We start from the raw sequence: 27,800 nt of genomic DNA on the forward strand, positions 1-27,800 counted from the left end.
GGGCTCAGCCTGGAGAAAGGAGGCTCAGGAGGGAATGTTTTGTGCTGCTTCTGTGCTTTTGATTCCCAAAAAAGCCGTTTTCGTGGAGTCACAGACTGGTGTGGGTTGGAAGGGACCTTCAGGATGATAATTTTGGATGACCTTGTCCATCATCTCCTTCTCCCTGTCCATGGCTCCCTGACAGGACGATGGACACGAGGGCCAGGGTGAGAGGAAGCGGCCTCCAGTCGTGCCAGGGGAGGCTTAGATTGGCTATTTGGGAAAATTTCATTGTGGAAAATTGTGAAATTGTAGAAAAGGGTGGCTAAGCCTCGGAACAGCGCTGGAATAAGCATCCCCGGAGCGTTCAAAAGGGATGTGGGATGGCGTTTAGCGGTGAGCACGGTTCTCGGTAATCTTGGAGGGATTTTTCACCCTTAAGGATTCTGGGATTCATTTCTGATTCTGCTGCTTTTGGACACGAGCACCCCAGCCTTCCCCAATTAACGTGCCTTTCCTAATTAGTCCCCCACGGACGTGCAGGACAGCACCGCGCTCTGTGAGGGAGAATCTCATTTTCCGTGTCTATAAACGCGGATTTCTCAGCTCCGGCCGGCCCGGGCAGCCCCGGCCCGCTGTGGGCAGCGGCTCCCCCGGGCCTGGCACCGGAGCCGCGGAGCTCTGTCCCGCCCTGGCGGCCACCCGCGCCACTGCACCCGCACCGGCCAACCGAGGGCACCGGGACGTGCACGGGGCCGCGCACGGGGCCGCGCTCCGCCGCTCCCCGGCCGAGGGCCGAGACCGCGGCGGCACAGGGGAGGCACCGGGCCGAGGCGCCGCGAACGGGACTCGAACCCGCGAACTTCTATCGCACAGCCGCCTCAGCCGGGATTCGAACCCACGGCCCGGCTCGCCGCCGGGTCTGCGCGCGCCGCCGTGACGTCACCGCGCGCCGCGCCGTGACACGTCGGCGGCGGCGGCGGAACCCCCGAGCCGGATGTGCCAAGATGGCGGCGGCCGGTGCTGGGGCCGTGCGGGGCGGCGGCGCCCGCGCCCGCTGCTGAGGGGCCTCGGCCGGCGGGAGCTGCCAGGTACCGCGGGGAGCGCCCGGAGGGAGGGCCGCGCGTCCCGGGTGGGCTGCGTGAGCAGCGCCGGGCTTGAGGTGCGGGCCCCGGTGTCCCCGGCGCCCACCCCGCCGTGCCTCAGCGTGGGCCTCAGGGCTGTCGCGGCGCAGGGAACCGGCGGGTCCCGCAGCCCCGGGCTCGGCCCCCGGCCCGGCTGCGGCGGGCCGCGGTGCCGCAAGGAGGGGCGAAGGCGCTGGCGCAGTCGCGGGCTGCGCTGCCCGGCGCTTTCCCCGCAGGATTTGGGTTGCTCGGGGCGGTTTCGAGTGGGGCGGCGGGGCAGGGACACTCTGCGGGGCTCCGGAGGTTGTTCCGTGGGGTGCGGGAAGGTTCTGACTGATGTTGGCTGTCGCCTGGGTATCCCCTGTGATGGCTGCGGTGGCGGTCGGGGGTGTTTTGCGGGCTGTCAGGTGCCCCAGGTCGGTGCAACTGGTGCTGACTCAGGAGTGCGGCTGCCGGGGAGCCTCGGCACCCGCCGGGCTGGGGAACCGGCAGCCGGGCTCCTTTCAGAATAAACGGGAGCCATTTGTGCTCCTTCTGTGCTTTGGGTTCCCAAAGAGCCGTTTTTATGGAGTCACGGGCTGGTTTGGGTTGGAAGGGACCTTAAAAATCATCAAATTCCACCCCTGCCGTGGCAGCGACAGCTTCCACTGGCCCAGGGTGCTCCAAGCCCTGTCCAGGCTGGCTTGGACATTCCAGGGATCCAGGGGCAGGGATCCATGCTGCTCTGGGCATCCCCACCCTCACAGGGAAGGATTTTTTTTCCCCTGATATCCCATTAATCCTGCTCGTTTAAAGCCCTTGTCCTTTAACAGCATAACATTTGCAGCCCCGGTAGGAATCTGTCAGGAGAGTGAATGATGTAGAACGTGTTCAATCTGTCACCCACATGTGTGCAGATGTGCAGCTGTTTTCATGAGATAAAACTGAAAAAGTACTTGCTGATTTTAAAGCTACAAATCTCATTTTTCCACCTGTTCCTATATTTGAGGTTGCAGTGGGTTGTTTTTTGGTGGTTTTTTTTTTTTTTTTTTGTTTGCTTCATGTGTGAGGATGAGAGTTAATATTAGTCCTCTGTAACCTGCTTTATGGGCATAGTTATTCTGTTTAATTTATTTAGATAGGTTTAATTTAATTGCCCCCAAAGGAATTACTTATTTATAGATGAAGCTATAGAGCTCATGACATGAACTTAATTTTATGGCCTTGTCTAGAGGGTTTTAATATTTTTTTCCTCTTTGGCAATGTTATTTTGGTACACCTTGAAACACCTTCTGCAATTGTTGCTCTTGGTGACTCATGTTTAGCAGGCTGCTCTGCTTTATCAATTAATAAACCAGCTGAAATATGAGAATTTCCAAACTATACAAAGCAGAGGTGGATTGCTCTTGAGTAGTTATTTCTAAATTCCTTAAAATCAGCATTTCTGTTAATCCTGGATAAAGCACAAGGGAGGGTCAGTAGCACTGAGTTATCTTCTGTTTAAATTACCTGACATGGACACATTCATTTTATTTGGACTCAGTTCCTCAAATCTTGCTTGCTTTTACTACTGTGTGCAGTCTGTTAATATTAACTTTGCTTCTGAGGAAGCTGATCTCTCATATGGAACCTCTGTCATGCACCATCAAAGATCCTGTTAGAGGAATGACAAGTTCTGCCTCAAAGCAGGACTTTACACTTATTTTTATTAGCTAATTACTGCTGCTGGCTGTTACAAAAATATGGTAAAATATTCAGATTTTTTTTTTTTAATAAGACACTGCAAGGAGTAAAGTCCACATTAGACATTTGGAAGTGGGTATTTGAGTTGGCTTTTGTGCTCAGCTGTATTTCAGAAACAACTTTTCCATGAAAAGCAGAGCTATTTAGTAGACACCAATCTTTTGGTCAGTGAAGTTTGTGCTTTCCAGGACATAAATGCCTTGGCAGATGGTTTCATTAACTTTTCCCTCCCCAGCCCAAAGTATGCTGCATAAACCCATGTGTTTGTTTGGAGGGGAGAGAGAAGTTTTTGAAACCTGGTTAACACAACAAAGAACGTGATGAAAAAGCAATGGGGATGCCCAGAACTGCCAGAGGTTCCTTAAACATCTGGAAGTTGGGGTGGGTGTTCAGGCAGGATTTCCTGGAAATGTGGTTGGCAGCAAGGCTGGTAAGCATGGCCAGCTGGAAAACCTTCACCTCAGGATTGTAGCAGGAGAAAAGACTGCAAAGTCCTGAAACCAATTTGTAAGCATTCCTTGATGGAATTCAGCAGCTGTGCTTTAAAAAGAATGGTGAGGGCACGTGCAAGTAATGCATGAAACTGATGGAGCTCTAATGCCTCTGCTGAAATCTGTTTGGTGTTGTCCTTCCCATCTTAATGAAACACAAATTTATGGAGTCTTAACTCTAGGTGTGGCTGTGGAATATCTGGAGTGGATGTGGGGGAGAAATTGAGAGTCTCTGTTAACTCTGAAAGAGGGACCTGGATTGTACACAGAGCTGTTGGAGGTGTTTTTCTTTGGAAGTTGTACTGATGTCCAGTAAAGGCTGTGTGCTGTGGTACTTCAGTGTGCCTTTTATTGGAATTCTTTAGGTATAAATCTTGATTAAATACATGTAGTATTTTTGATAACAAGAAACCAGAAGTGCTTTGCATTGAACTTCTCTGTAACTATTCCAGTTTTGTCCTGATTACAAACATCTGACTTTTCTGGCTTCCCATTTTATTACTCTTACTGACAAGATGCTGAATCTTGGAAGAACTACAAATAAGAATTGCCCAGCTTTCTTCTTTTATAAGCAGAAGTTCATCTGGGGTGGAGCAATTGCTGTGGGTACTTCACTGTGCATATTGTAAACAATATTTGAGAAAAAAAGATTACCATATGCTGCTAAGGCTTCGCTGAGCTCCACTAGCTAAGTATTGATGAATTCCTCCGGTTTGTCAGCCTCCATCCTCCCCAGATTGTTAAGAGGTGATAAAATTGAAAAAGACACCCTGATGAATTTACTGAACTTCCTGTGTACCAGATTCCTGCCTGGTATTGTTTGGAGCTGGGGTTGGATTACTTCTGAGCGTGTCCTTTCCACCCTGAAGTGCAGCTGTAACTCTGATACTGTGCCAAAGTCCCACTGGTGTTAGTGAGAATGGTCATTGATAGCTGGGGGTAGTTGATTGTTTTTCTGTCCTTAAATGTACTTTTGCTATGCAGCATTCATCTAGAAGAGAGAATATTAGTGATGAAGATGCACTTGCCTTTCTCAAAATAAATAATAATGCAGTACCACACGATGTTTTCTTGGTTAAACCAAAAGTGGACTGTTGAGGGTGATAACATCTGATGAATTCTTTCTAGGGATGCTTCTCATCTTACCTGTGAAAAGGTCCAGTCACATGGAGTGCCAGTGCAGCAGGGCTGAAAATCATCTCAAACAGAATTAGAGTTAGATAATGACTTCTCAACTCCTCATAATGAAATTGAGCAGGGCATGGTGCTGCAGGCTCTGTTCCAGGCTGGTTGCTGTCCTGTCTGATGCAGATTTCTGGGAACAGTGGGATACCACTGGAGGGCTTGACACTGGCACAGGTGTGAGCTGTGTTTCATTAGTCTTACTTGGATACGTTTAATAGAATTGTTAAATAATGTGCATTGAGATCACACAGCCTCACTCTTCATTAATGCTGGACTGGATTTAGAAATACAATGGAGTTTGTCAGTTCCTTATGCATTCTGGAGAAAAGGGAGATACTGTCCACTTATTTGACCGATTTGTCCAATTATTTGCGTGATTTTGTTTCTAAAATAAAAGTTCCTTAAGTTCTGCACGTATTGTGAGAAAGGGAACTGACCTGTACCCGTGTTGTCTCAGCAGGCCAGAAGAAGAAATCTCTGCGCTGCCTCGGCGGGCGGTTTGTCACCGTGTGACCCTGCCAGGAGGCCACCATGCAGCAGCCACCGCAGCCTGTCCCTCCGGGGGCCGCTCCTCCTCCTCCCGCCGGCGTGGCTCGCAACATGTACTGGAGGAACAGCCCGCTGGGCAAGCGGGCAAACGCCGCAGCCGCGCCGGTGCAGCCCGTGACGGACCCGTTTGCCTTCGGCAGGCAAACCCCCCAGGGCTCCCCCTTGGATAATCCATCCCAGGGCAGCGCAGCGGCGTTCCCGCAGCCAGCCCTCGTGCCTCCGCCGCCCGCCCGCGCCGGGGACGGCCCTCACGGACCACACAGCTCTCTGTCAGCTCCTGTCTCTCAGGCAGGGATGAGCAGCAGTAGCTTTTCCAATGTTGCAGTTCCTTCTCCGTGCCCGGGGTATGTTATAAATAGTGCTGCAGAAGGGCATCCCAGCGCCGATCTCGGACTCCGCGGGCCTGCAGCGCCCTTGCGTTATAACCCAGGAGCAGCAGTGGAAAATTCTTTCGGTGTGCATCCCGCAATGGTGCCTGCAGCGAACAAACCTGGAGCTAGACAGGATGTTGGCAGAGATCCAAATGATGCAGCTTCAGCACCCAGCACGGCAGCGCTCTTCCCACCACCTCCCCAGCAGCCTGGGCCCCAGTGGAGGCCTGTCCCAGGGAATCTGCAGTCTCCAGTTCGGAATTTTGTGCCCTATCCTGAGCCGTCTCCTCAGACTGACGTTCATCACATTTCTCAGCCTTCCATCAGCACTTCTCACCCTCCTCCACACGTAAATGTCCCACAGGGTCCTGGGCACCAAGGTATTCCACAGAACATTGTGCAAGCGCCTTTATCCGCTGGTTGTGAGAAGAACGGCAAAAATGGCCCTGCAAACAGCACTCATCACATGAACAGCATCCAGCCTGGAAATGTGTTTAGGCAGAACACAGACATGACTAACCCTTGGTCAAACCAACCTTACCAGGAACAGTTTTACCCACAGCCACCTTTGCAAGACTCCGGTTTTGTCCTTCCCACAGCTCAGGAAAACAACCCCAAAAACCAGTCTCCAGCTATGTCTGAAACGTCAAATAGATCTATTCCTACAGATAGAGATCCAGGAACTCTATCCATGTTTTTCAAAGGGGATGAGGCAGAAAATGAAGAAATACTTTCATCTGAAAAAAAATACGTAATGGAGAAAACAGAGTTTGATGCCTGTCAGCAAAATTCAGCCTCCCTGTATCACCAGCCTGTGCATCCTCAGCAGGTGGCAACCAATATTCTCTCTCAGGCACAGCTGGGTACAGCTGGTGAGATGGTACAGAAAGGAATGGATGTCCAGTACTTCCCTAAACTTGTCAGCCATCAGGAGGCACAGGCTGCTAAGCACTCTCTGTTTGCTGGTGATGACAAGGCACAGATGGGTGACACAGCTGCTGGGTCCCAGTACGAAAATGTGGAGAACCTGGAGTGCATTCAGAATCAGGAAGTGCTGCCCAGTGAACCACAGAACATGAGCGCTTCGTCCCCTGCTGCTGGTCCCGATCCGTACAGGTACGGATCCTTCCCGGGTCAGATGCTTCCCAAGAACGCTGCTGTGAGCCACGCTGAAGGAGGACCAAACTTGGAGGCACCTGATTCCTTACCTCACCCTGTCCGACCAGACAGCGTCTCTTCCAACTACAGCAACATCAGCCACAGGAGCACTTCCAGCTCTGCACGGCCCCCAGAGCAAGTCGGTACGTTTATCCAGCAGGAAATTGGGAAGCCTGATGAGGAATCCTCTGCCAGCTTCTTCAAACAGATTGACTCCTCTCCTCTGGGAGGTGATTCAGGTGAGCTAAACCTGAGCAAGAACTACCATGGCAATCTATCTCAGCCTCCCACTCCAAGTCCTCCTAAGCCTACAGGAGTGTTTCAGACAAGTGCAAATAGTTCTTTTGAACCTGTGAGGTCCCATGGAGTTGGTATAAAACCTGCAGAGATTGACCAAGCAAAGATGGTGGTGGAATTAAGAGAGAACCACTCAAACCAAAAGAATATTAAGAAGAACACAGCAGTGCCTGCTGCATCCCCTGGTAACCTTGAACAGCCACCAGATAATCTGGAAACAATTTACATGCCTCAGGTACACCCAGGGCCTCTTGCGGGCGCTGGGGAGGCTGGAAACACGCTGCACTCTGGACCTGTTGTGGAAAATGTACAATCAGTATCTGAGAGACGGTCCTCAACCAGAGCTCAGGGAGCAGTTAAGAAGTGTGATAGCCCAGCAACAACTTTATGGGCTCACAATGAGCTACCAAATTTTGGGGGAAATGTTCTCCTAGCTCCTGCTGCTCCTGCCGTGTACGTACCTGCCAAACAGACTGTGGAAGTCATTCAGCCACCAGAAGAAGGCCTGTCTAATCAGCAGCCATGTAAACCAGGGACTATTGCTGTGCAGCATTCCCAGGATGGAAATATAGCTTTTGAAAATCTTGAGAATCCTCCCAAAATGGGAGAAGAGGAAGCACTTCAGTCTCAGGCAAGTTCTGGTTATGCAAGTTTATTGTCTTCTCCACCTACAGAGTCTTTGCAAAATCAGCCAATCCTGATTGCTCAGCCTAATCAAAGCTATAACTTGGCTCAGCCAATTAATTTTTCTATTTCTCTATCTAATCAGCTAAGCAACAATGAAAACAATCAGCCAATGAAGGACTCTGGAGTTGGGGACAAGCCTGCAATGGGTCCCCAAAGTTCACATGCTGGTGGGGAAAACATGCCGTTACCTGTGATGCAAGTTGGATCTCTCTTAGTTAATGCACTTCCAAATACTAATCTGTTAAAACATAATTTATTACAAAGTCCTGTTAATTCCTCTGATGCTGCTTCTAATCAGCCTGCAAACTTGCTTATGAAAACTCCTCTTAATTTGACTCCAGAAGGGCAAAAGAATGTTAATGCGGAAGGCCTTGTTCCTGAATTTGCTAGCAAGCCAGGGTCTAACTCATCTGTTTCTCCTGGGACAAATCTTCCCAGTGGAAGTGCAAGTGGCTTAGTCTCCCCTGTTAATTACATAGCACAGGCTAATAATTCTGCAAATCAATCAAGTAGCAAAGAAGCTGCTGGAGTGCTGGACTTCACAGTGCCTCGGACGTTGGAGAAAAGCAGCACAAGTAATTCTGTCCAGGTGCACAATCAGTCACCCTCTGGTGCTCCGGTCCAACAGGCAGCTGGTGCTGCTCAGGTGCGTCCCGAGGTGCCTGACAAACAACATTTCTATCAACAGGTGACAAAAGATGTGCAGCACCAGGCTGCAGCAGACCGAGCTGCACAGGGAGCGCTGCTGCCCCAGCCACAAATGCAAACGGCTCAAACGCAGCCACCAACATCTGGGCAGTCCTCAGTTCCTCCAGATTCCCAGATCTCCACAGGGGCTAAAGCCATGCAGAAGGGGGACAGCCAGGCGCTGGGTAACCGTCCCCAGCCTGGGGGGCCCCAAGAGGCAGGTTCAGCCCAGCCAAGGTACGACCAGACGAGTCCTGGGAAGCAGCCGGTGTCAGAACAGCCTCCAGGTGCTCCAGCTGCCTCAGCCCCTCCTGCCACCACTGCTCAGGCAGTCCCACCCAACGGGCAGCAAGACCTGCAGCGTCCACCCCCTCCTCAGACCCCTCAGGAAGCCTTTGGTCCACCCCAGAACCCTTACTACTACTACAGACATCCTTACGATGCTTACCAGGCCCCATATCCACCACCTTACCCTGCAGACCCCAGGACAGCAGCTCACCTTTATTACATGGTAAGTTTCTGTTTTTCCCTTTCTTCCCCCTTAGTATGTATTGTTAATTTTCATTTTTGAGTTACGAATTTAAACAGTTGTGTCATGATCAACATTGAGCAGAGAATTCACGCTGAGTGTTTAAGTGTAGGGAAAATGCAGACAGCAGTAACAAAAGTGAAACTGCAAAGATCATGGAAACTTAAGTGGTTGCTGATACCAATTCCATTTGGCACACATGTCAGCTCACAGCAGTTTGTTTGGTTCTTTGGAAAAAGTTGGCAGTCCAGGTGCTCAAACTTGGTTCCTATCTGCTGCCTGAATTATTGATGGTTTAGTAGAGAGGTTGAAGTGCCTTTAGCCCGGACACAATGGGGTTTTTTCCCTTAAGTTTAGGATATTAATAACTTGACTATAACTTCTGCCACAAAAAGTAATGCAAGCGAAGCTGTAGTTTTATTAACCTGCATCTCTTCAGGTGTCACGGCTGTGGTGTGAACAGTGATGTTTTTTGGTTTGAACTGCTCATTTTGGAGGTGTGAAGCCTTTTCCCTTGCCTGTGCTTTTGCAGGAGGACAGCTATGGGCAGTACGACCCCCGGTACCGGCACTACGAGGGCAGCGCTGCCTACATGGAGCCCGGCAGTTACCGCTACCCCGAGCCCGAGCGGCCCAGCTCCAGGGCCAGCCACTGCTCTGACAGACCTTCCTCCAGGTGTGTGATTCCTCAGCTGAGTCAAGATTTGGGTACCCCCAAGCAGGGAGTGTAGTGGTGCCTGCTGAAGTTTGGCAGCAGAAACCACAGGGAGGAATTCAACACCTCTTTGTGTGCTGCCCTAGGGATGGAGGGTATCAAGTACCACGTCTGCAAAGGATACAATTCCCCAGCCTTTTCTCTTGCTTGTTGTTCCTTACATTCAGTTCTTTGGGGGTTGTTGGTGTTTTTGCCAGGCAGGAAGTCGCTGTGATAGCCTCAGTGCTGATGTTTGCTGTGAAAGAGCAGTGCAGGCCATGGGGTTATTAGTCAATACTCATTTATTTTCTGCCTTGCACTTAAGCAGGGGCCCCTTGTTCTGTTAATGAATGGCAGTTTTGCACATTGGGTGGGTTTGCCTTGCAGCACCATGGGTACACAGTGGTCCAGGTGCTCAGAGGAGAGTGGTGAGTCAGGTGACAACATCCTGGTGCTGTGTCAGGTCCATTTGTGTGACAATTCCCTCAGCTGTGGATAAGCTTTCCTCACAGAGCTCCCAGAATGTGGCCTGGCTGGCAGAGGAGCTGTGTGGGCATGTCCCACCCACTCCTTTCACTGCAGATTTTGATTAGGGAAACTTAAAAGCCTTGATCTGATTAATACAAAATAAAGATATTCAAGAGAGGGGAACAATGTGTTCAGATGCTACTTGAAAATGTTAAATAAAAGCAGGATTAAATCTCTACTCAAGCAAGAAGCAGCAAATTACCTTGAAGAGATTGCTGCTTTCTGATGATAATTGTGTAAGTTATTTGTATGAACTTCAAGTTAATGAGAAAATGTTACTGTTGTTATCTGCTGAGGGGTTTGCAGTTTCTAACACAGAGACTCCTGTTACTTCTCTGGAAATTATTAAACCATTTGTAATGTTTATCTGTTGTTGGTAGTTCACTCATGGAGCAGTGATCAAATTACAAATACCACATTTTGTTTACCATCTCCAGAAGATTATAGATGTATTTTGGTCTTGAGGAGAACAAAACAATGGCTGTAGCTCCATGTGATAACTTTTACCATTTTCTTAAGTGAATTTCAGTGTGCTGTGAGCTCTTGAAATGAGATGATAACCTCTAGTAGCACTTCTGGTGTGTACTCTCCTGAGGTGCTGTTTTTAGAAGGGGTTGAAGTTTCTGTACGTGGCAGTGGGCAGATCAAAGCCTGTTAGAAGTGGCTGTGTCAGGGCTGCTGTGTGAGAGCCAGTGCAGGGGCTGTGGTGTGGAGCTGCAGGGCAGCAGAGCTCTGTGTGTGTGTGAAACTGCCCTGAACGTGCAGTGATGGTGAAGCAGCTTTGTAAACTCTGCTTGGAGAAGGGAATAAGATCTCTCTGGAGGAGACTGGGGAGACTGGTTGGGTGGCTAAAGCTGATGTGATAAGATCAGACCTCCTGTGCAGAGTGAGTGCTGTGTTAGCAGACTTCCCACACTCCTGGACTCGCTGGGCCGCTCTGGAGTTTGCACTCTGAGTTGTAGGACCAGTTGTAGGGGAAGGTGGAAGTTTCCATCACTCAACACTGGCATTAAATGTGTGTGCACAGGTGTGTTTGAGAGATTCATGCATGTGTAGGTACAAACATACATGGATGTATACATATACGTACATTCATGTGTGTGCACATACATGCAGACACTGCATTTTTCATCTAACATTCATCCTCCGGCTTTTTTCAGAAATTCTAGGATGATGACCTGAAAATGTTGTATAATAAAAGCTCATGATATTTGAAATAATGGCCACATCTTTCTTTCTTCACCAGAATAAATCATCTTTTTGTATGCACTGACTCTTTGCTGTGTTAGTTTTAGCAAGGTTTTTGTGCTTGTTTGGACAATCAGTTCTGTAAATGAGTATTTTCTTCATCATAAGCTGTATAATAAAACACTGTTAAATTTGGGGCAGCTATTATTTCTTAATGAATTGTTAAATTATCTACTTCTTTGTTGAGACAGTTCAAAGGATGCTAATTATAGCAGTACTTTTTGTGATTAATTGTCTGTAAGTAATTAAACTTATCACCAAAGCAGTTTATAAAGCCACTAAATTACCGTATGCTAAGGGCTGTCAGCTTTCAATGGCAAACAACAATTTAGTGGCATATTGGGTTGTAAAGTCTTAATTTTATGATTCCTTGCTTTCTTGGAAATGCATTATTTTAACTATGCAACTCTGTCTAATCAATTGTGGCACAGAGTTTTTCCTACCTCCTACTGAATTTAAAAGAGATTAAGGAGAAACAACAACTGTTTTTATACTTGTGTGCTTTCTTTCAGGCAAGGGTATACAGAAGATTATTATGGAAAAGGTGGATGGAGTGATTATTATTCAGGCTATTACCCAAACTCCTATGATTATGGAGGTAAGATGTCCAAAAGAACTCTGACTTTTTTTTCCATAGATTTTCCTCACTTGAGCCTTGAGTTTCCCTTTCCTTTGTGCAAACCCTCCACTGTAAGGGTACAGAGCAGTTTTGTTCCATGTGTTGCAAGGCTCCCTTTCACTGGGGTGTGTCCTTGGTGTGTGACCCGAAGGCAAGCCTGTAAAGTGAATTTTGGGTGGGTGTAAACAGAAGTTGACTCACAACTGGATTTTGGTTTTGTCCATCATTATCTAAGTGCTCACTGAGACAAGCTGGTGTTGGGAGTCTGGAGGTAATTGCTTGTGTAGTGCCTGGGAGGGTTTTGAGCAACATCTGTCCACATCCTGAGATGTTTTGCTTGGCACTCTGCAGACTGATCACAGAGATTCTGTGAATGTCATAACAAATAGTAGGATTGAGTTGTAAAGATGTTAGAAAAGATCTGATGGCAAACACTGACCCCTCAGGAGTAACTAACTCTAGCAGCCATGTTTCTCTGAAAGGTGTGAAATTGATTTTTTAAGCTTTTTTTCAGAGTAAAAAGGAGTGGACATATTTATGTGGTTTTAAGTATATTTCTTTGTGTTTGCTGTGTGCTTCAGCACCAAACCAGTATCTAATCAAAGAGAAAGGAGCAGAAAAAGATTATAGGCAAACCTACTAACATCTGAACAATTTCTTTTTCTTTTCCAAAGATCCAAGTCGCTGGGAACGATACCCATATGACCCCAGGTACAGAGACCCAAGAAGTTATGACCAGAGGTACTGGTATGATGCTGAACACAACCCTTACCAGAAGAGAGAAGCATATCCATATGGCAGCAGGTTTGTCCAGTCAATCCACGTTCTCCCAGTGCTCTTTCCAGAGCTGGGGCAGCAGCAGCTCTGGAGCAGGCTATTGAAATGCAGTGTTACACATATTTCACAGTCTGTGTGTGTGTGTGTTGCTAGTTCTTTCTGTAGCTTTAACACAGGTCATTGAGGGAAACCAGATGAGCGGTCACGTCACTCTGAGAGAAGGATTGAAGGTAGCAGCACTTGTTTTTAGAGCACTTGAACACTTTGTGGGTTTTTAGAACACACTCTGAGTATAATGTTGGTTTTGATCTTGTTTAATCTGGATGAACTCTGTGAAGGATTGTCAGTTTATTTACTGTAACAACAACTCAGTGTAGGCAGCGATTTAAGAGCCTTTCTGGAGTGAGGTCCTGTCACCATGATATTTTTATGAAAAATCCCTTGGCCAGGATTTCTTCTCCTGGGAAGATGAGAAGCCTCAGAAGAAAAGAAAAACCAATTTTTTTGATCGCTTCTCCCTGTGTTTTGCTGCTTTGGCATGTGGCAGGTGCATCTTTGCTTGGTCTCATGTGAATTGTTTTTACTTAATGACCAATCCCAGTCCAGCTGTGTTTGATTCTCCGGTCTGTCACAGGTTTTTGTTATTCATTCCTTTCCTAGCCTTCTGATGTATTCTTTTTTGTATAGCTTTAGTATAGCATTTTAATATCATATCCTAATATAATAAATCAGCCTTCTAAGAAATACGGAGTCAGATTCATCTCTTCCCGCAAACATCCTCCGCGAGATCCAGCTTTCCTCCCTCATTCCCTCGGGTGCCTGAGCTCATTCCACCTCTCTGTGCCCCTCAGGAACGAGCGATACGAGGACAACTGGAGGTACGACCCCCGTTTCACCGGGAGCTTTGACGACGACTCGGAGCCGCAGCGGGATCCCTACGGGGACGACTTCGACCGGCGCAGCGTCCACAGCGAGCACTCCGGCCACAGCCTGCGCAGCTCCCGCAGCGTCCACAGCCGCCACAGCAGCTTCAGCTCCCGCTCCCAGCAGGTGAGCTGCACGCACAGCCTGCCGCCTGCATTGGGAAATAAGAAAATATTTCAGGGGTTAGCACGGGGAATGTGTGCTTTTTGAAAGCTGAGGGTGGTTTGTGATGCAGTTTTGAATGTTTGTCGCAGTTGTCAGGAGGTGCCGCGCGCGCAGAAATGGAAAACTTCCTCTGCTGAATGCATTTGCTGTTTGTGAGAATATTGCTTCCCTGTGCTTGGCTGTAGTGGACAGCGTGCCTGGCTTTGTGTCATGTCATTTTTCTCATCACAAGCTTGGCTGTGTTACTGAACTTGGGATGCATTGAAGGACTAACTATGTTAGTATGATGTTGTTTTGACTTTCAACACAAAAACCAAAGCTAACTGATTACTCATCCACTTACACCACAAATACAGATAGGTGAAAAGCTCAGAGAATATTTGGCTAATTTTTGAGGTAGAATTTTTGTTCGTGTAATGGGTCATTTCACCTGTACTTGCATTGAAAAGCCCCTGTATTGAAAACCTGTACTTGGTTCATCGTTTCTTGGAAGTTTAGGTACTGTTCCAGTCTGAATTCCAATTAATTCAGTAATGTTTGAAGCAGTATTGGAAATCACTTAGGCATTAATCTTTAGGCACCTGCTGTTATTTGGCATTTGTTGGGGTTTTTCAGTTGGGATTTTCTGTCTGTTACAGCAGAAGTGAACATTCATTCTGACCCACAGTTGTTGGTAACAGAACTGGTGCTATAATCTTAACTTTTCACACAAGCACATGGAAATTCTGTTGTGAGAGAACTGAACATTCTTGGATGTGAACAGATCAAACGATGGTAAAAACACTGGGGGAGAAGACAAAATGATGAATTATCACAGAAGGGTCTCACAGGGGGCCTTTCTGCAAGGCTGTGATGCAGTAAGCCTGTTGCACAGCAATGGAAGCTGTCAGGGAGCAATGCTGACTGTCTGCAAAGCTGCTTGCTGTGTGTAATCCCAGCTAACCCTGGCTAATCTGCCCTGCCTAGAGCCAGCTCTACAGGAGCAATCACGATCTAACGGGCAGTGCCTATGAACCTCCTGCACAGGCAGTGCACCCAGAGTATCCCTACGGAGCCTATGACCCCAGCTTTGATGGACAGCAGCCTTTCCCAGACTATGGCTACCCTGCTGAAACAGGCTGGTCAACTGTGGAGCAAGGTATGGACACGCTGGGGAATGAGGGAAAACATTGTGCTATAGATACAAAACATTTCTTCTGGAAAAGCTTTGCCAAAGTGTTGATGTCTGTTTAGCTTTTTGAAGATGTGTTAAATGTACAGAGATGACAGGAATGTGTTTGATACTAACAATCAAAGCCCCTACCTGCACTGAAAAAACATGGATTTTAAAGATCTGGAGTTTAGTTTTGTTCTAGTTATTGCAAATCTTCAGGTTTTGGGCTTTGGGGTTATAAAGGAACTGTTTGTTTCTTACAAAGTTCAGCCAAATTCAGTAATTTGTTTTCCACTAACACGGCAGGATTATGGAATTGGGTGAATACATCAGCAAGTTTCCTTAGCTGCAGGCCAGGTTACCTGTTCTTATTTTATGTTTTCTCCCCATTTCAGCACCTTTAAGGCCCTCAACACCTGAGAAATTTTCAGTGCCTCATATCTGTGCCAGGTTTGGGCCTGGGGGCTTCTTAATAAAAGCACTGCCAAACCTGCCTTCGGAGGGTCAGCCAGCTCTGGTTGAAATCCACAGCATGGAGGTAAAATTTAAAAGGAAAAATGGGAAGTAATGGAATAAAGGTCTTTCTTTTGGAAGGGAAATGGGGAACTTGAATCTATTACTTCCTGATTTCTCTTTTTTTATGTCAGTGCATGTATCTTTATCTGTTTGGGCTGTAATCATAAGTAAAACAGTAAATTTAAAAGTTCCTTTCCTCTGAGAGATGACTTAGTCATGATGAGATCATCCAGCTCCTTATAATTTTGTTCAGGAAGATGTACAGAGTAATTACATGTAAAGTAGATTTCATAATTTATCATCCTTGTGCAGGTTGTGACAAAGTCACCCTTTAAATTTTGCTTAAGAGGCTTGGTTACATGATGGGTCACGTTCAGCTCTGGGGGTTTGATCAGTAAAAGCAAAATTTAGAGTTACAAGAATTTCTTATGGATTATTTTTGTGTTTTAGACTATGTTACAACATTCTCCAGAGCAAGAAGAGATGAGAGCCTTTCCTGGTCCTCTTGCTAAGTATGTTCCTACAGTTTTCAGAAATAATTTTCATACATTCAGAAATTATTTCTTCATTGCAAATTATAGGATTTAAACTGACTTAAAAGATTTGTGGCTTTTCACCTGCTTAAATAATACATGAGCTTTAAATTTATTCCTCAGACTAATCACAATTAATGACCTGAATGTTTACATTTGTCTCACTAAAAACTTTTTTCTTCTTTTTTTTTCAGGGATGAGACCCATAAAGTGGATGTTATTAATTTTGCACAAAGTAAAGCTGCACAGTGCTTTAAGAATGAAAGTTTAATTGACAAAGAATCTGCAAGTCTTCTTTGGGACTTTATTGTACTGTTGTGCAGGCAGAATGGGGTATGTGTCACTGCTGGAGTTTTTATCTATCCTAAAGTGTTTTGTACACAAATAGTTTTTGTGCAAAGATCAGGAATTTGTGTTCTGGTCACTGATCTTGGAATATGGCACAGACTGAAGGAATGTGTAAACTGGGCACTCACCCTCAGCTGCTCAGAGGTGCTGATGTTCACATATTGCTGTTGAAGTGCCAAATAAAATGCAGACAGTGTTGAAATAACAAATTTTTCAATTTTTCTTTCCTCTCCACACACACAGACTGTTGTGGGAACAGACCTGGCTGAACTTCTGCTCCGAGATCACAAAACAGTGTGGCTTCCTGGGAAGTCCCCTAATGAGGCAAATTTGATTGATTTCACTAATGAGGCTTTGGAACAAGTGGAAGAGGAATCTGGTGAAGCCCAGCTCTCGTTTCTCACTGATAATCTTGTAACCACAGTTGACAGTTTTGAGAAGGAGACTGAGAGATTCAGGGAGTTGCTGCTTTATGGCCGTAAGAAAGTGAGTGCCTGTGCTGCTACTTATTTTGTGGTGCATGCAATATTTCATGGCACTGTATTGCACTGATACAGAAATTTATACCCTACAGCTCATAATCTAAAGCAAAATTATAGTGTGTTAGCTTTTATCTAGATATATTTTGATTTGATCACTAATTACTACTCTAAAACTGGTTTTTATGGGTAACATGTGAAGTTATTCCCAGGAAACTAATTTGTGTGTTTATCAGGATGCTTTGGAGTCTGCCATGAAGCATGGTTTGTGGGGCCATGCTCTGCTCCTTGCCAGCAAAATGGACAGCAGGACACATGCAAGAGTGATGACCAGGTACTGGGTTGCTTTTTGATGAGTGAAATTTGGCTGCCTGTTCTGTTAATGAGGTGGAGAATGTCAAAATTATGGGTTATGCATAGTAGTTCATTCAAGATTTATGCTTTAATTTTACCTGTGTATTTATTTGTTAATTACTACTTTTTTATTCTGGGGTCTTCTGGCTATAAATTTAGACCTGAGAAGTTGTTCTCTGCCCCCTGATCCATTTAAGGAGTATTTGAACAATGTCATCTGTGGCCTTGCTTGGAAAAAAAAAAAACTGCAAAAACTCAACTGTCAATTTTGTTAATATTTTACTGGTAATATTTTACTTTTGAACATCATCCACTGGGTAGTTTCCTCTTCAGTGTAGTATTTTCACACAGCACTTCCTTCTCTTGAGCTAGGTTAGATTAATTGCCTCTGAGAGCTGAAGTACATTTTAACTGCTTACCCCATGTCTGTTTTGTTTTTCTCTGCAATGTCTCTGTAGATTTGCCAACAGCCTCCCAATTAATGACCCTCTGCAGACTGTTTACCAGCTCATGTCTGGAAGGATGCCAGCTGCATCCACGGTAAGATTCACTGGGAGCTGCAGGGAGGAGCGGAGTTCCCAACAGAAATCTTCCTCAGAATGTCAGAGAAGTTGTTTTGGTCCCTTTTAGGTTGAAACACTTAACCATACAGAGCTCCAATCACTGATTTGACCTAGTAATTATTTTAATTTTAGTGCTGTGGAGATGAGAAATGGGGAGACTGGAGGCCTCATCTAGCCATGGTGTTATCCAACTTGACCAACAACATGGACTTGGAATCCAGGACCATTGCAACCATGGGAGACACTCTTGGTAACTCTTGGGCAAACGAACAGGGTGGTGATTGAAGGAGAAGCTTGGATTGCTCAGCCTGTTTTTTTTGAAAACAGACAATTTCTTTATATTTTATAAAGTGGAGAAGTTCTAGATGGGCTTGTCTCTATTGTGAAAGCATTTGATGCAAAACCAAACAATACAGGGCACTGAATGTGCCACTGAAATATCCTGAGCTCTGTCCTTCATTTCTCTACAGCTTCTAAAGGCCTGCTGGATGCTGCTCATTTTTGTTACCTTATGGCCCAAGTTGGGTTTGGAGTTTACACAAGGAAGACAACAAAGCTTGTCCTAATTGGATCAAATCACAGGTTTGACTTTCTTTTTAAACACAATTTTCTCAATACAAAAATGAAAGTTTGAAAGACTGAATTGCACTGTTCCCCTTATCCTCACTAGCTGGTTTTGAGATAACTATTTGGTGTCTTGTCTTACAGAAGTTGTTGATATTTTGTGTCTAACAGAGCTGTGTGCCTGACAGTGACAGTTCTGTGTTTGTCAACTCAAATAATGTTTTCCTTCTCCTGTTTGAAACAGCTTGCCATTTTTAAAGTTTGCCACCAATGAAGCCATTCAAAGAACAGAAGCCTATGAGTATGCACAGTCACTAGGAAGTCAGCCTGGCTGCTTGCCCAATTTCCAGGTGAGGAGCTGTTCCTGTTTTGGTTTGGCTTCTGTTTTGGCAGAGCTTCTAATGTTTTGTCATGTTTCTAATCTCTCATGTGCTGTAGTCAGTGTGGCAAATATTTTCTCTGTTATAACATGAAATGTTCATGGATAGTAATGCCATATAACTGTTTTCCTGTAGTCATTTCATTTTCTTTTTTTTTTTTTTTTCATCTCTACATCCTGAACTTCTGAATTTTAACTTTATAAATAGTAATACTGTATTCCAAAAGGAAAATCCAGCAGAATTTGCTGGCACTAGCTGTAGATAAATAGACAACTTCCACTGGATGCATTAGGTGGAAGAGGAGAATTGAATGCTTTTTCCTTTAATTTTAGATGTGATAATGAGATACCTGAGCTTTCACCTGAAATGTCAGACTGCCTTTTATTTGTTCCTACCCAGAGTGTTGTGATCACTTGTTTTATTTGTCCTGCTTGCCTCCCCAGGTTTTCAAGTTCATCTATGCCTGTCGGCTGGCTGAGATGGGCCTTGCTGCCCAGGCTTTCCACTACTGTGAGGTGATTTCCAGAACTGTCCTCAAAGATCCACATTACTATTCCCCTGTGCTGATTGGCCAGCTAATCCAGGTAACACGAGGAACAATGAAGTGTTTGTGGCTGGATATTGTAGGTGGGAAGCTGTGGCTGATGAACCCACACTTTGCCATGGTTCCTTTCCTCAGATGTCATCCCAGCTGCGCCTGTTTGACCCTCAGATAAAAGAAAAGCCAGAACAGGAATCTTTTATTGAACCCTCCTGGTTAGTGACACTTCGACATGTGGATGGACAGATCAAGGTATGGTGTGGCCCTGTAAAGGATTAGGGTAAATCCAGTTTTTTAAATGGTTTTGTTTACACTGCTAATCACAGAAACACGGGAAGTGGCCTTATATATTCATGTCCTAAATGGCAAATTATTATGGTGTAAACCAAGTGAATTTACCACACTTCAGTGCCCTGAGATTCAATACAGAATAATTAAAGTTATGAGAGACAGGTTTTTCGTAATGCCATAATGCAAGGAGAACTGCAGGACTCATTAGGTTGCAGTAATCAGGGGATCTGCTTGCCATAAAAGTATCTTGTATGTGGATTGGTGTTGCTAGATTATAACAGTGGAAATAATTATTGTCTATTTAAAGAGATGTGTTGGAAATTGGAACCCTGAGCTAATTAACTGTGTTTCAATTTTTAAAAAAATAAACCCTTCAAATTATTGGTCGATCTTGGCTTATAAATGGCTGACAACTCATTTTTCTTTGACTGAACACTAAAAAACTATTTTCACACCTAAGATTTCCCTTGCTCTGTTTTCCTTTGGTTGTGAACTGAATGTCTGGTACAGATCACTTAACAATACCTTGTTTTTTCCTGCAGGAGGGTGCAATAGCCTATAACACAGACAGATCCACTCCCCCTCCCTACGAGTGCAGCACTCCCAGCTCTGAGCTGGACCGTGCCAGTCAGTGTGATGGGGGAGGTGGCCGTGACGTGGGGCCAGGTGCTGAAAATGCCCTGCTGGCATCCTTGTTACCCAATATGGCTCAACAGATGCAGAGCGTGCAGCTGATGCCTTCAGGTTGGTGTTTCATATCCTTTATGGCAGAGAGAAAACAAAGGTTTTGGGTTTCTGATACAAGAAACCACTTAAGAGGCTGGTTGGAACAGGGAGATTTCACTTCTGCATTGTATCATTCTTAGGGTAAAAGGTTCACACTGGAATTTCTGCTTGATTTTAACTCTGTTTTTTTTTTTTTTTCATGCTGCAGTACCTCAGGCTGTCCTTGATGGCTCAGCTGCCATGATTCCTCCTGGTGACCAGGGAAGTGGTTTCTGCTTGATTTTAACTCTGGTTTGGTTTTTTTTTTATTTGCTGCAGTACCTCAGGCTGTCCTTGATGGCTCAGCTGCCATGATTCCTCCTGGTGACCAGGGAAGTGTCCCCTTCTACCCAGTGGCTCCCCAGCCTCTTGGCCAAGGACCTGGTTTTGCATCTCAAGGATTTTCAAATCCCTATGGAACTGAACCATCCCCACTATATTTAGGGACAACACTACCCCCAGGAGGGCCACCACAAGCCATGGAACCACAGCCAGAAGAGCAGACAAACCTGGAAACAGGTCTGGGATCTTATTAAACAGCTTTCCTTCCTTAAAAAGAGAATGAGGTGTTTCAGGGAATAATTCAAAATATCTCAGTATTTAAAAAACAGTCATGTTTTGGGTAATGAAATTCAAAACCACCATGTAATGGTATAGAAACATCTGCAGAAAATTGTAGTGTTCATCCTGCTCTTTTGGCTTACTTTAAAAGAGGGGTCAGACTCAGCAGATCGTGATTTAGACCTTGACAGGTAATCCCTGAGTGCAGTGAGATTGACAGTTCTGTTTCCAAGGGATATCAGGGATTTCTGCCCCTGGACATGAGTTTTTAGGACCCTGCTAAGTTTTAACTCTGTGACAGCAGAGCCTGACACATGTGGAGGGAAGGAAATTCAAGTTTGGCAGAGTTTGAGATGTGAGGAGCCTTTAACTGCTCCATCCTGATGGTTGCATCCCTCAGCATGCTCTGGCCTGTGTTTAGAACAAACACAAGCCCAGACAGGATAGGAGAAAAATCACAGCAATTGCAGCTCTCATTCTTTAAAAAACCAGGTTCTCCCTAGCACAAATCTCTGGTGCTAACTGGTGAAAATTTCTGCCTTAAAACTATTGTGGGGCTTGGGGGCTTTGGTGTTTATTATTGGGTTTTTTGTTGGTGTGTGTCTCTGCTAACATAATCTATTTTTTTTTTTTAAGGAATGCAGAGAATTGCCCCAGAGTCTCCTTCACAAAACTCCTTCCCTGAACAGAGAGAGGATGATTTCTATGGCAGAATGGCTAACATGGTATTGTTATTTCACATGTTTCTTCTGCTGCATTGCAGCACAATGCAAACACAAGAGGATTTGGGGACTCTGTATTGCTCTTCAGCAAGACTTGAAGCTTGGTTTTTAGAAGTCTCCAAATAACCAGATTAAATGTCTTTGTGTGGAAATTCTTGATAAAAAATTAATGCTGTGTCAGATATTTATCTGCTTGTTTATTATGCACTTATGTCCTGGCTTTTTATCTAACCAGGCAGCAGGACAAAGATCCATCTTAAGGTTTATTTGGTATGAACTTCTAGATGTGTTCTGTTCATGGATTTTTCATAGAAGGGTTGTTTGTAGCAAGATGGAATGTGATCCATCACTGCAGCAGTGACAACTTTGTGCTTTCCTGTGTATTTGTCACCCAGGGCTATGGACGAAGGTCCCGAACAACCTCGGAGTCCTCTGCTCATTCTGTGGGACGAGAGAGATCCAACTCTGCAGCAAAACAACCCTCTCCTCCTCCCTCTGCTCCTGCAGGGAAAGACACTAAAAAAGAAACAAAAAAGGAGGCAGCACCCAGAAAGGTAAACTTTCTTAGAAAGGTACCTGCAGCTGGAGGAAATTTGTTAGTTGAATGTGGTAACTCCTGGTTCACTGTACTTCAAAAGTCCTGACTAAATTATTTCTACTTATTAGTTGCAACTCTGGGCTCAGAGTTGAAGTCCCTGACAGAAAATGTGTTGTTGCATGAAAGTTTGTTTTAACTTGCCTGTAAAGTGAGGCAAGAATTAACTGAGAGGGAGAGAATTAACTGAGTGGATTTAATTTGTTTTTAGAGTGGTGGAACCTGGTTTCGCTGGCTGATGGGAAAAGGAAAGAATGAGGCTCACCTGCCAGATGACAAGAATAAATCAGTAAGGCCCCAAGAATCACAAAAACCTTTATATACTTCAATTGGTTCCTGATCTTCTCCTGGATGACAGATGAACATTGTTTTGATGAGTAACAGATGATTGTAAAACTTTGAAGATTATTCTTATTCTAAGACCAGCTTTAAAAAAAAAAGTTATGGTTATTTTAAACTTTTTTTGCAGCTTGCTTTGAGCTCTTTGTTTTTGACTGTGATTTTCTTTTAGATTGTTTGGGATGAGCAGAAACAACGTTGGGTTAATCTGGATGAACCAGAAGAAGAGGTAAAAATCTGAGTCCTCATGATTTCTCCAAGTGGAAAACAAAAATCTGTACTTGGCACTCAATTTTCTTTAGTGTGTTACTGTCTCTTAAGAGCTGCTTTTTACTGAATTTGGATTAAAATGTGCTACATCATACAGTGATGTGATTGGATTTGTTTTGTCTCCTTGCAGAGTAAACCTCCTCCACCCCCTCCCACAGGATTTCCTAAAGCTGCTCAGGCTGCTCCCCCTGGGCCTGGAGGCCCACCTGGTGCCTCTGTCAATGTGTTCTCCAGGAGAGCAGGTAACAGCCAGCACTGACATTTGAAGACTTTCTCCTGCATAAAATATGAAGGCAGAAGTTCTGACTTTTCCCTGGGTTGCTTGGGAGCAGCTGGCACTCAGTGGAGCTGTGGCTCTTGCTGGCTTTGCTCGTGCCCAGCTCCTGCACTGCTGTCACAGTACCATGACTTGGGTATTTCTGTTTGTATCCCTGGAGTGTTATTTCCTGATCCTGAAAGATGTTTTAACCAGCCAACTGCTCAAAGTAGACACGGGCATGATAAACACAAGGGTTCTTTCTGTTTTTCTGCATGTTTCTGGTTTAGCTGGAAGCAGAGCCCGTTATGTGGATGTCCTGAATCCAGGAGGAACCAAGGCAAGTGGTGCTGTTCCTGCACCATCAGACCTGTTTGCCCCCCTGGCACCCATGCCCATTCCTGCCAACGTGTTTGTTCCAAACTCAGGTGTGTGCATAGGATTGTGGGGAGGTTTTATGGCTGTTTATGGGGTGTGTTTGGCTAAATCCCATTTCCTCTGTAGTTCCAGGGGAATCCCAGCCTGTGGAGGGGAGTGGAGCAGCAGAGCACACAGCAGCTGCAAACCAAACCAACACAGACCCTGCTGCAGCTGTGGAGCCAGAGGTGGGTTCCAAGGAATGTTTTATAGGCAGAACCCACAGTTCTGATTCAAACCCCCTCAGGATTCTGAGCAGCAGTTTCACAGCCACATCCATAAAGCGTGATGTTGTTGTAGGGTTTGTGGTTTTACTTAAAGAACAGGGGGGAAATACAGGTGAAAATGGAGGTGGGAGCTTGCATTTCCTAATTTGACAGAGCTGCAGCTTCCATGGGTGCAGGAAAGGGACTGGGAACATGGGAGGAGTTTTACACTGCACATTACACCTGCCTGATGTGCTGTGGCATTGTTCTGCCCCAGTGGGATCTCTAAGGGAAATGTGGAACAGCCTCGTAGGAATGATGATAAACAGAAAGTGCCTTGTTTTCCTTCAGTACTTAAACCCTGCAGCCCTTCCTCCTGGATCTGGACTTCATGTTCCTAACCCTGATGGCTCCCAGTCAGGCGAGGTAAGGCTTGGTGCAAAGTATTTAATTAATGACTTTTTACGGTTAATTGTAGCGGTCTTACAATGGGCCATCTAAAACAACCAGTAACTGATTCAGTTGGTGATAGGTAGGCAAGATGTGATATGACTGCCTCCAGAATTGTACAGAAAAGACCTCTAAGCCCATATGAGAAATTCAGCCTCCACGTCCTACATTCTGTGATCTCCTTTTCCTATATAAGTACTTTTAAAAGCCTTTTTTTCAGAGTAAAATGTCAGTAGCAGTTGAAGGGTCTCTTCTTGCCTCCATGCATGCATATAATTTCACTAATATTAAGTGCAAGACACAAGGAGAGCAAGTTGCTGTGTGCCAGGCAGAGTAACATGACCTTTGTTCCTACTAAATGTTTTCTATACCTACATAATTTTGTGCTTTAAGAAGTCCTTTTGATTTAAACTAACTTCTGGCTTTACGTTTGTTTTTGTTTTTTGGTTTTTTTTAACTTGAAGTTGGTTTAACCTTTGGCAGTGAGACTTTGACAATGAAATAAAACAACTGAAAGCTTGGGGCAGTGACATGCATGACGACTTTTTTTATTTGTGTTTTTTTGTATTTGTGTGTTCTTGCTGTTTTGTAGCTTTCGCGCTCTAGTTCAATGAGTTCATTATCACGTGAAGTAAGCCAGCATTTTAATCAGGTACATGTGGCTGGCCATTCTCATTTATGTTAACTTATTTACTTTTCCCCCTCCCATCTTTATTTTGCATTCGCTCAAATACTAATGCTACTTTTAGTCATTTCCCCCTCATTTCACAGAATTGTCATTAAAACTAGATCATGATGTAGTGTTCCTTTTTACACTCAAACAGGGTCTTCAGTTTTGTGTATTTATGGGAGTGCATGTAATCCAGGCATGCTTTTTATTTATGTTCCTAAGAGATTCATATAATTTCATCATGTTATTTCTGGGATATTAAAGAAATCAGTTGATTTTAAACAAAAAAAACCAAGCATCCTCCAACAAAACCAAACCAACCTCCTAAAAAGTCTCAATACAAGCAAAACTTGGTCATTGTGCTGCTGCCAGTCTCAAATTGTTAATAAACCATTTGCAAAAGTCCCTGTAGGAATTAAAGGAATGCTTCATCTCTGCTGGAAGTTCCAGAGCTGTGGGGTCACCGCAAAGGGGTGACACAAACCTTTCTGATATTTCTTAATAAAGCAAAACCTGACATAGAATGTTTATTTTGGGGCAAGTCCTGAGGTGTGTACTAACAAAGGCAGAAGGTACTAATTGAGTGGAGTTGCACTGGTGTCTTGTGTTGGTTTTTGCATGCTTTGGACCTGCAGAGCTATTTGCAGTTGATGCATGTGACAGTGTTTGGCCAATTCCTACATTAAGCCAGACCTGTTCTAGATCTGGATGCAAACTGTACCAGCACTCTGGAGTTGTTCCAACAGGCTGCTCTCTCCATGTTGTTGGCATTATTCCTGTGAATATTTGCTCTGTATAACTTAGCAGACCACATTTGAGAGGCACTGCAGTTCCTCTCAGCCCTTGTCTGATTTCAGTGTTTTCTCTTCCCAGCCTGCCACTGTTCCACCCTCGGGGGGACCTTCAGCAGGGGCAGTGCCATTCTACAACCCCTCTCAATTTGCACAAGTGAGTGAAGGCCTCATCTTTCCTTTTCCTTATCCTTATTATCCAACATTTCCCAGAGCAGCTGTGGCTGCCCCTGGGTCCCTGGAAAGGTCCAAGGCCAGGCTGGGCAGGGCTTGGAGCAGTCTGGGACAGCAGAATTTGTCCCTGCCCATGGCAGGGGGTGAATGTGGTGGGCTTTAAAGTCCCTTCTGACCCAAACCAGTCTGATTCTGTGCTTTGAACAAAACATGATTTTGTGCTTTATCAGCTTCATCTGGGTTGTTGCACACAGAGTGTTAAACGTGCACAAAGATCAGTCTGGCACCTGTTCAATGTAACAAGTTCCCATTCAAGACTTTATTCCTGATTTCTTGAATTTTTTGTCTCCAGCATGACACTTACACAGAACATTTTGTTTATCCCTGTTCTTTTTTCAGTCTCCTGCAGCCACTGGAAGTTCAAGACTGGGAAGAATTGGACAGAGGAAGTATCCAACATTGAAGTAGAATACAATGGCTTTGTATTTGGAGTCCTTACTCACATTCTGAGGATGCAAAGAACTGTTCAGCCTTATGGCACGTGGCATCAGCTGCAGTTGACATGACAGAAATCTGATGATGGGTGATCTTTTTCATGCTTGCACCTCATCTTCGCAAACCATTACCAAACATGAAATATATGTAACTTTTCCTTTTCAAAACCTGGCTAGAAATAGCTTTGCTGTGATAAAGAATAGGCACAAGAGAGGAAATAGTTGCTGTCTGTTACAAAACCTCTTTGTAAATTGCATAGGCAATTTATTCCTTAAGTTTATTTTAAACCTTACTAGCGTGACCTTCCAAGACATAGTTTCAGGGATTCCTTAATTTCTGAAGGATGCTCCCCTCCCAGCAGGGGTAAAAAAAAACAAAAACAAACATGTCCACATTGTAAGATAACACTGTGGCCTTAAGAGGACCATGCACAATCAGCCAGAGTGTGGAAGCAGAGATGTTCCCCTGGGAGAGGCTCACCCAGGAGCTGCCTGGTGCTGGTTTGGTTTGTGGGAGGAGGGAGGGGGCCACAGCTCATCCAAATAAATCGACTTCTATTGAATGAAAACTGTGACTGTAATCTAATCCTGCTTTGATTTGGATCTTTCCTAGTCTGTATGTAGTTTGTGGTTTAGACTACCTGTAAAGCCAAGTGTATAGTGGGAAGGAGCTCTGTATCATAGCCAACGCTGTTCTCTTGACGAGTGAGTGTTTGTTTAAGTGCAATACGGTTACTTTGCTTTCTCTCCAACTGCTGGCACTCTGCACCTGGGGGGTAACAGCTTGAAAGTTGTTTATTTTTTCCTTTTGAGAGTGCCAGAATCAGTGTAATAATCCGTTCTTGAATCTCCCTTGCTAAAATAACCAAGGTCTTAAATAGCTAACAGCTAAATTTCATACTAAAAGTAGATGGATTAGACCTCTACAGATGGACTTCAAAATCTTTAGGTTTAATGTAGGAAATCTTGAAAACCATGGTATGCAGCGTTTATATTCACTGAAGAATCTGAATTATCTGCAAAGAGAGAAATAAACTTTAAATATTTATTAAATCATTAGGCCATATTTTATTTAGAACTTGCCGCCAAACTATTTGATTTTACTTGAATTTCTGCCCAGGAGTAGAAGTAATACGAATGTGAAATTGCCAGTATTTGTCCCCAGTTGTGGTTTTGTTTTTGTTTTTTTTTTCTTTTCCTGAATAACACCACTTTTCTAAGATTGTGATAGCCTTATCTATGTCCCAAAAAGTTTGTGTGCAGCCCAAATAAAACACTATTTGGGGGGATTGGAAACCTTTGTGTGCTGCTCCATTCTCAAGTCCCAACATGGACAGCAGCAGTCAGTGTGGTTTACTTTTCTATAATTGAAACCTAATCAGACACTTGGCTTTCCTCTAGTCCAGCCAGGCTGCTGATTATTTTCTCCTTTCAGTAGAGACTGCCAAACAACTTCATTCAAGGAGGCTCCCCATGAGCTGGGAGCAGCTGTCTTTCCTAAGTGTAAGATTTGACACTGTAAATTCTTAAATAAAATATTTTGCGCTCTGGAGCACTTTCACATTTTACTTTCTTCTTGTGGTTATTGCTTGAATGAGGTGGGTGAAGGGACCTTTCCTGTTTGTCTGGGAATGA

At 44.8% G+C, this 27,800-nt stretch overlaps 1 protein-coding gene across 5 annotated transcripts; it reads left to right on the forward strand.

Moving 5' to 3' along the window:
- Nucleotides 1-945: 945 nt before the first annotated feature.
- Nucleotides 946-27,717, forward strand: SEC16A (SEC16 homolog A, endoplasmic reticulum export factor). 5 transcript variants are annotated; one of them, XM_041406449.1, is made up of 32 exons: nt 957-1,070; nt 4,962-7,507; nt 8,252-8,761; nt 9,312-9,454; nt 11,761-11,846; nt 12,542-12,671; nt 13,496-13,694; nt 14,700-14,871; nt 15,282-15,424; nt 15,853-15,914; nt 16,130-16,268; nt 16,527-16,769; nt 16,999-17,096; nt 17,575-17,656; nt 17,812-17,929; nt 18,150-18,261; nt 18,488-18,593; nt 19,067-19,207; nt 19,303-19,416; nt 19,998-20,199; nt 20,500-20,739; nt 21,418-21,506; nt 21,899-22,057; nt 22,310-22,387; nt 22,610-22,666; nt 22,838-22,949; nt 23,254-23,391; nt 23,468-23,568; nt 23,938-24,012; nt 24,629-24,688; nt 25,580-25,654; nt 26,071-27,717. In XM_041406449.1, exons 2-32 carry the CDS (start codon nt 5,033-5,035, stop codon nt 26,137-26,139), a joined length of 6,528 nt encoding a protein of 2,175 aa, XP_041262383.1. In that variant the 5' UTR covers nt 957-1,070; nt 4,962-5,032; the 3' UTR covers nt 26,140-27,717. The 5 variants fall into 5 exon arrangements, with proteins under 5 accessions (XP_041262379.1, XP_041262383.1, XP_041262378.1 ...); XM_041406445.1 differs by having other exon boundaries at nt 946-1,070; nt 4,959-8,761; XM_041406444.1 differs by having other exon boundaries at nt 4,962-8,761.
- The last annotated feature ends 83 nt before the right edge of the window (nt 27,718-27,800 follow it).

Source organism: Onychostruthus taczanowskii, unplaced genomic scaffold (genome assembly GCF_017590055.1).
Source record: "Onychostruthus taczanowskii isolate IOZ18803 unplaced genomic scaffold, ASM1759005v1 scaffold25, whole genome shotgun sequence".
Classification (NCBI taxonomy): Eukaryota; Metazoa; Chordata; class Aves; order Passeriformes; family Passeridae; genus Onychostruthus; species Onychostruthus taczanowskii.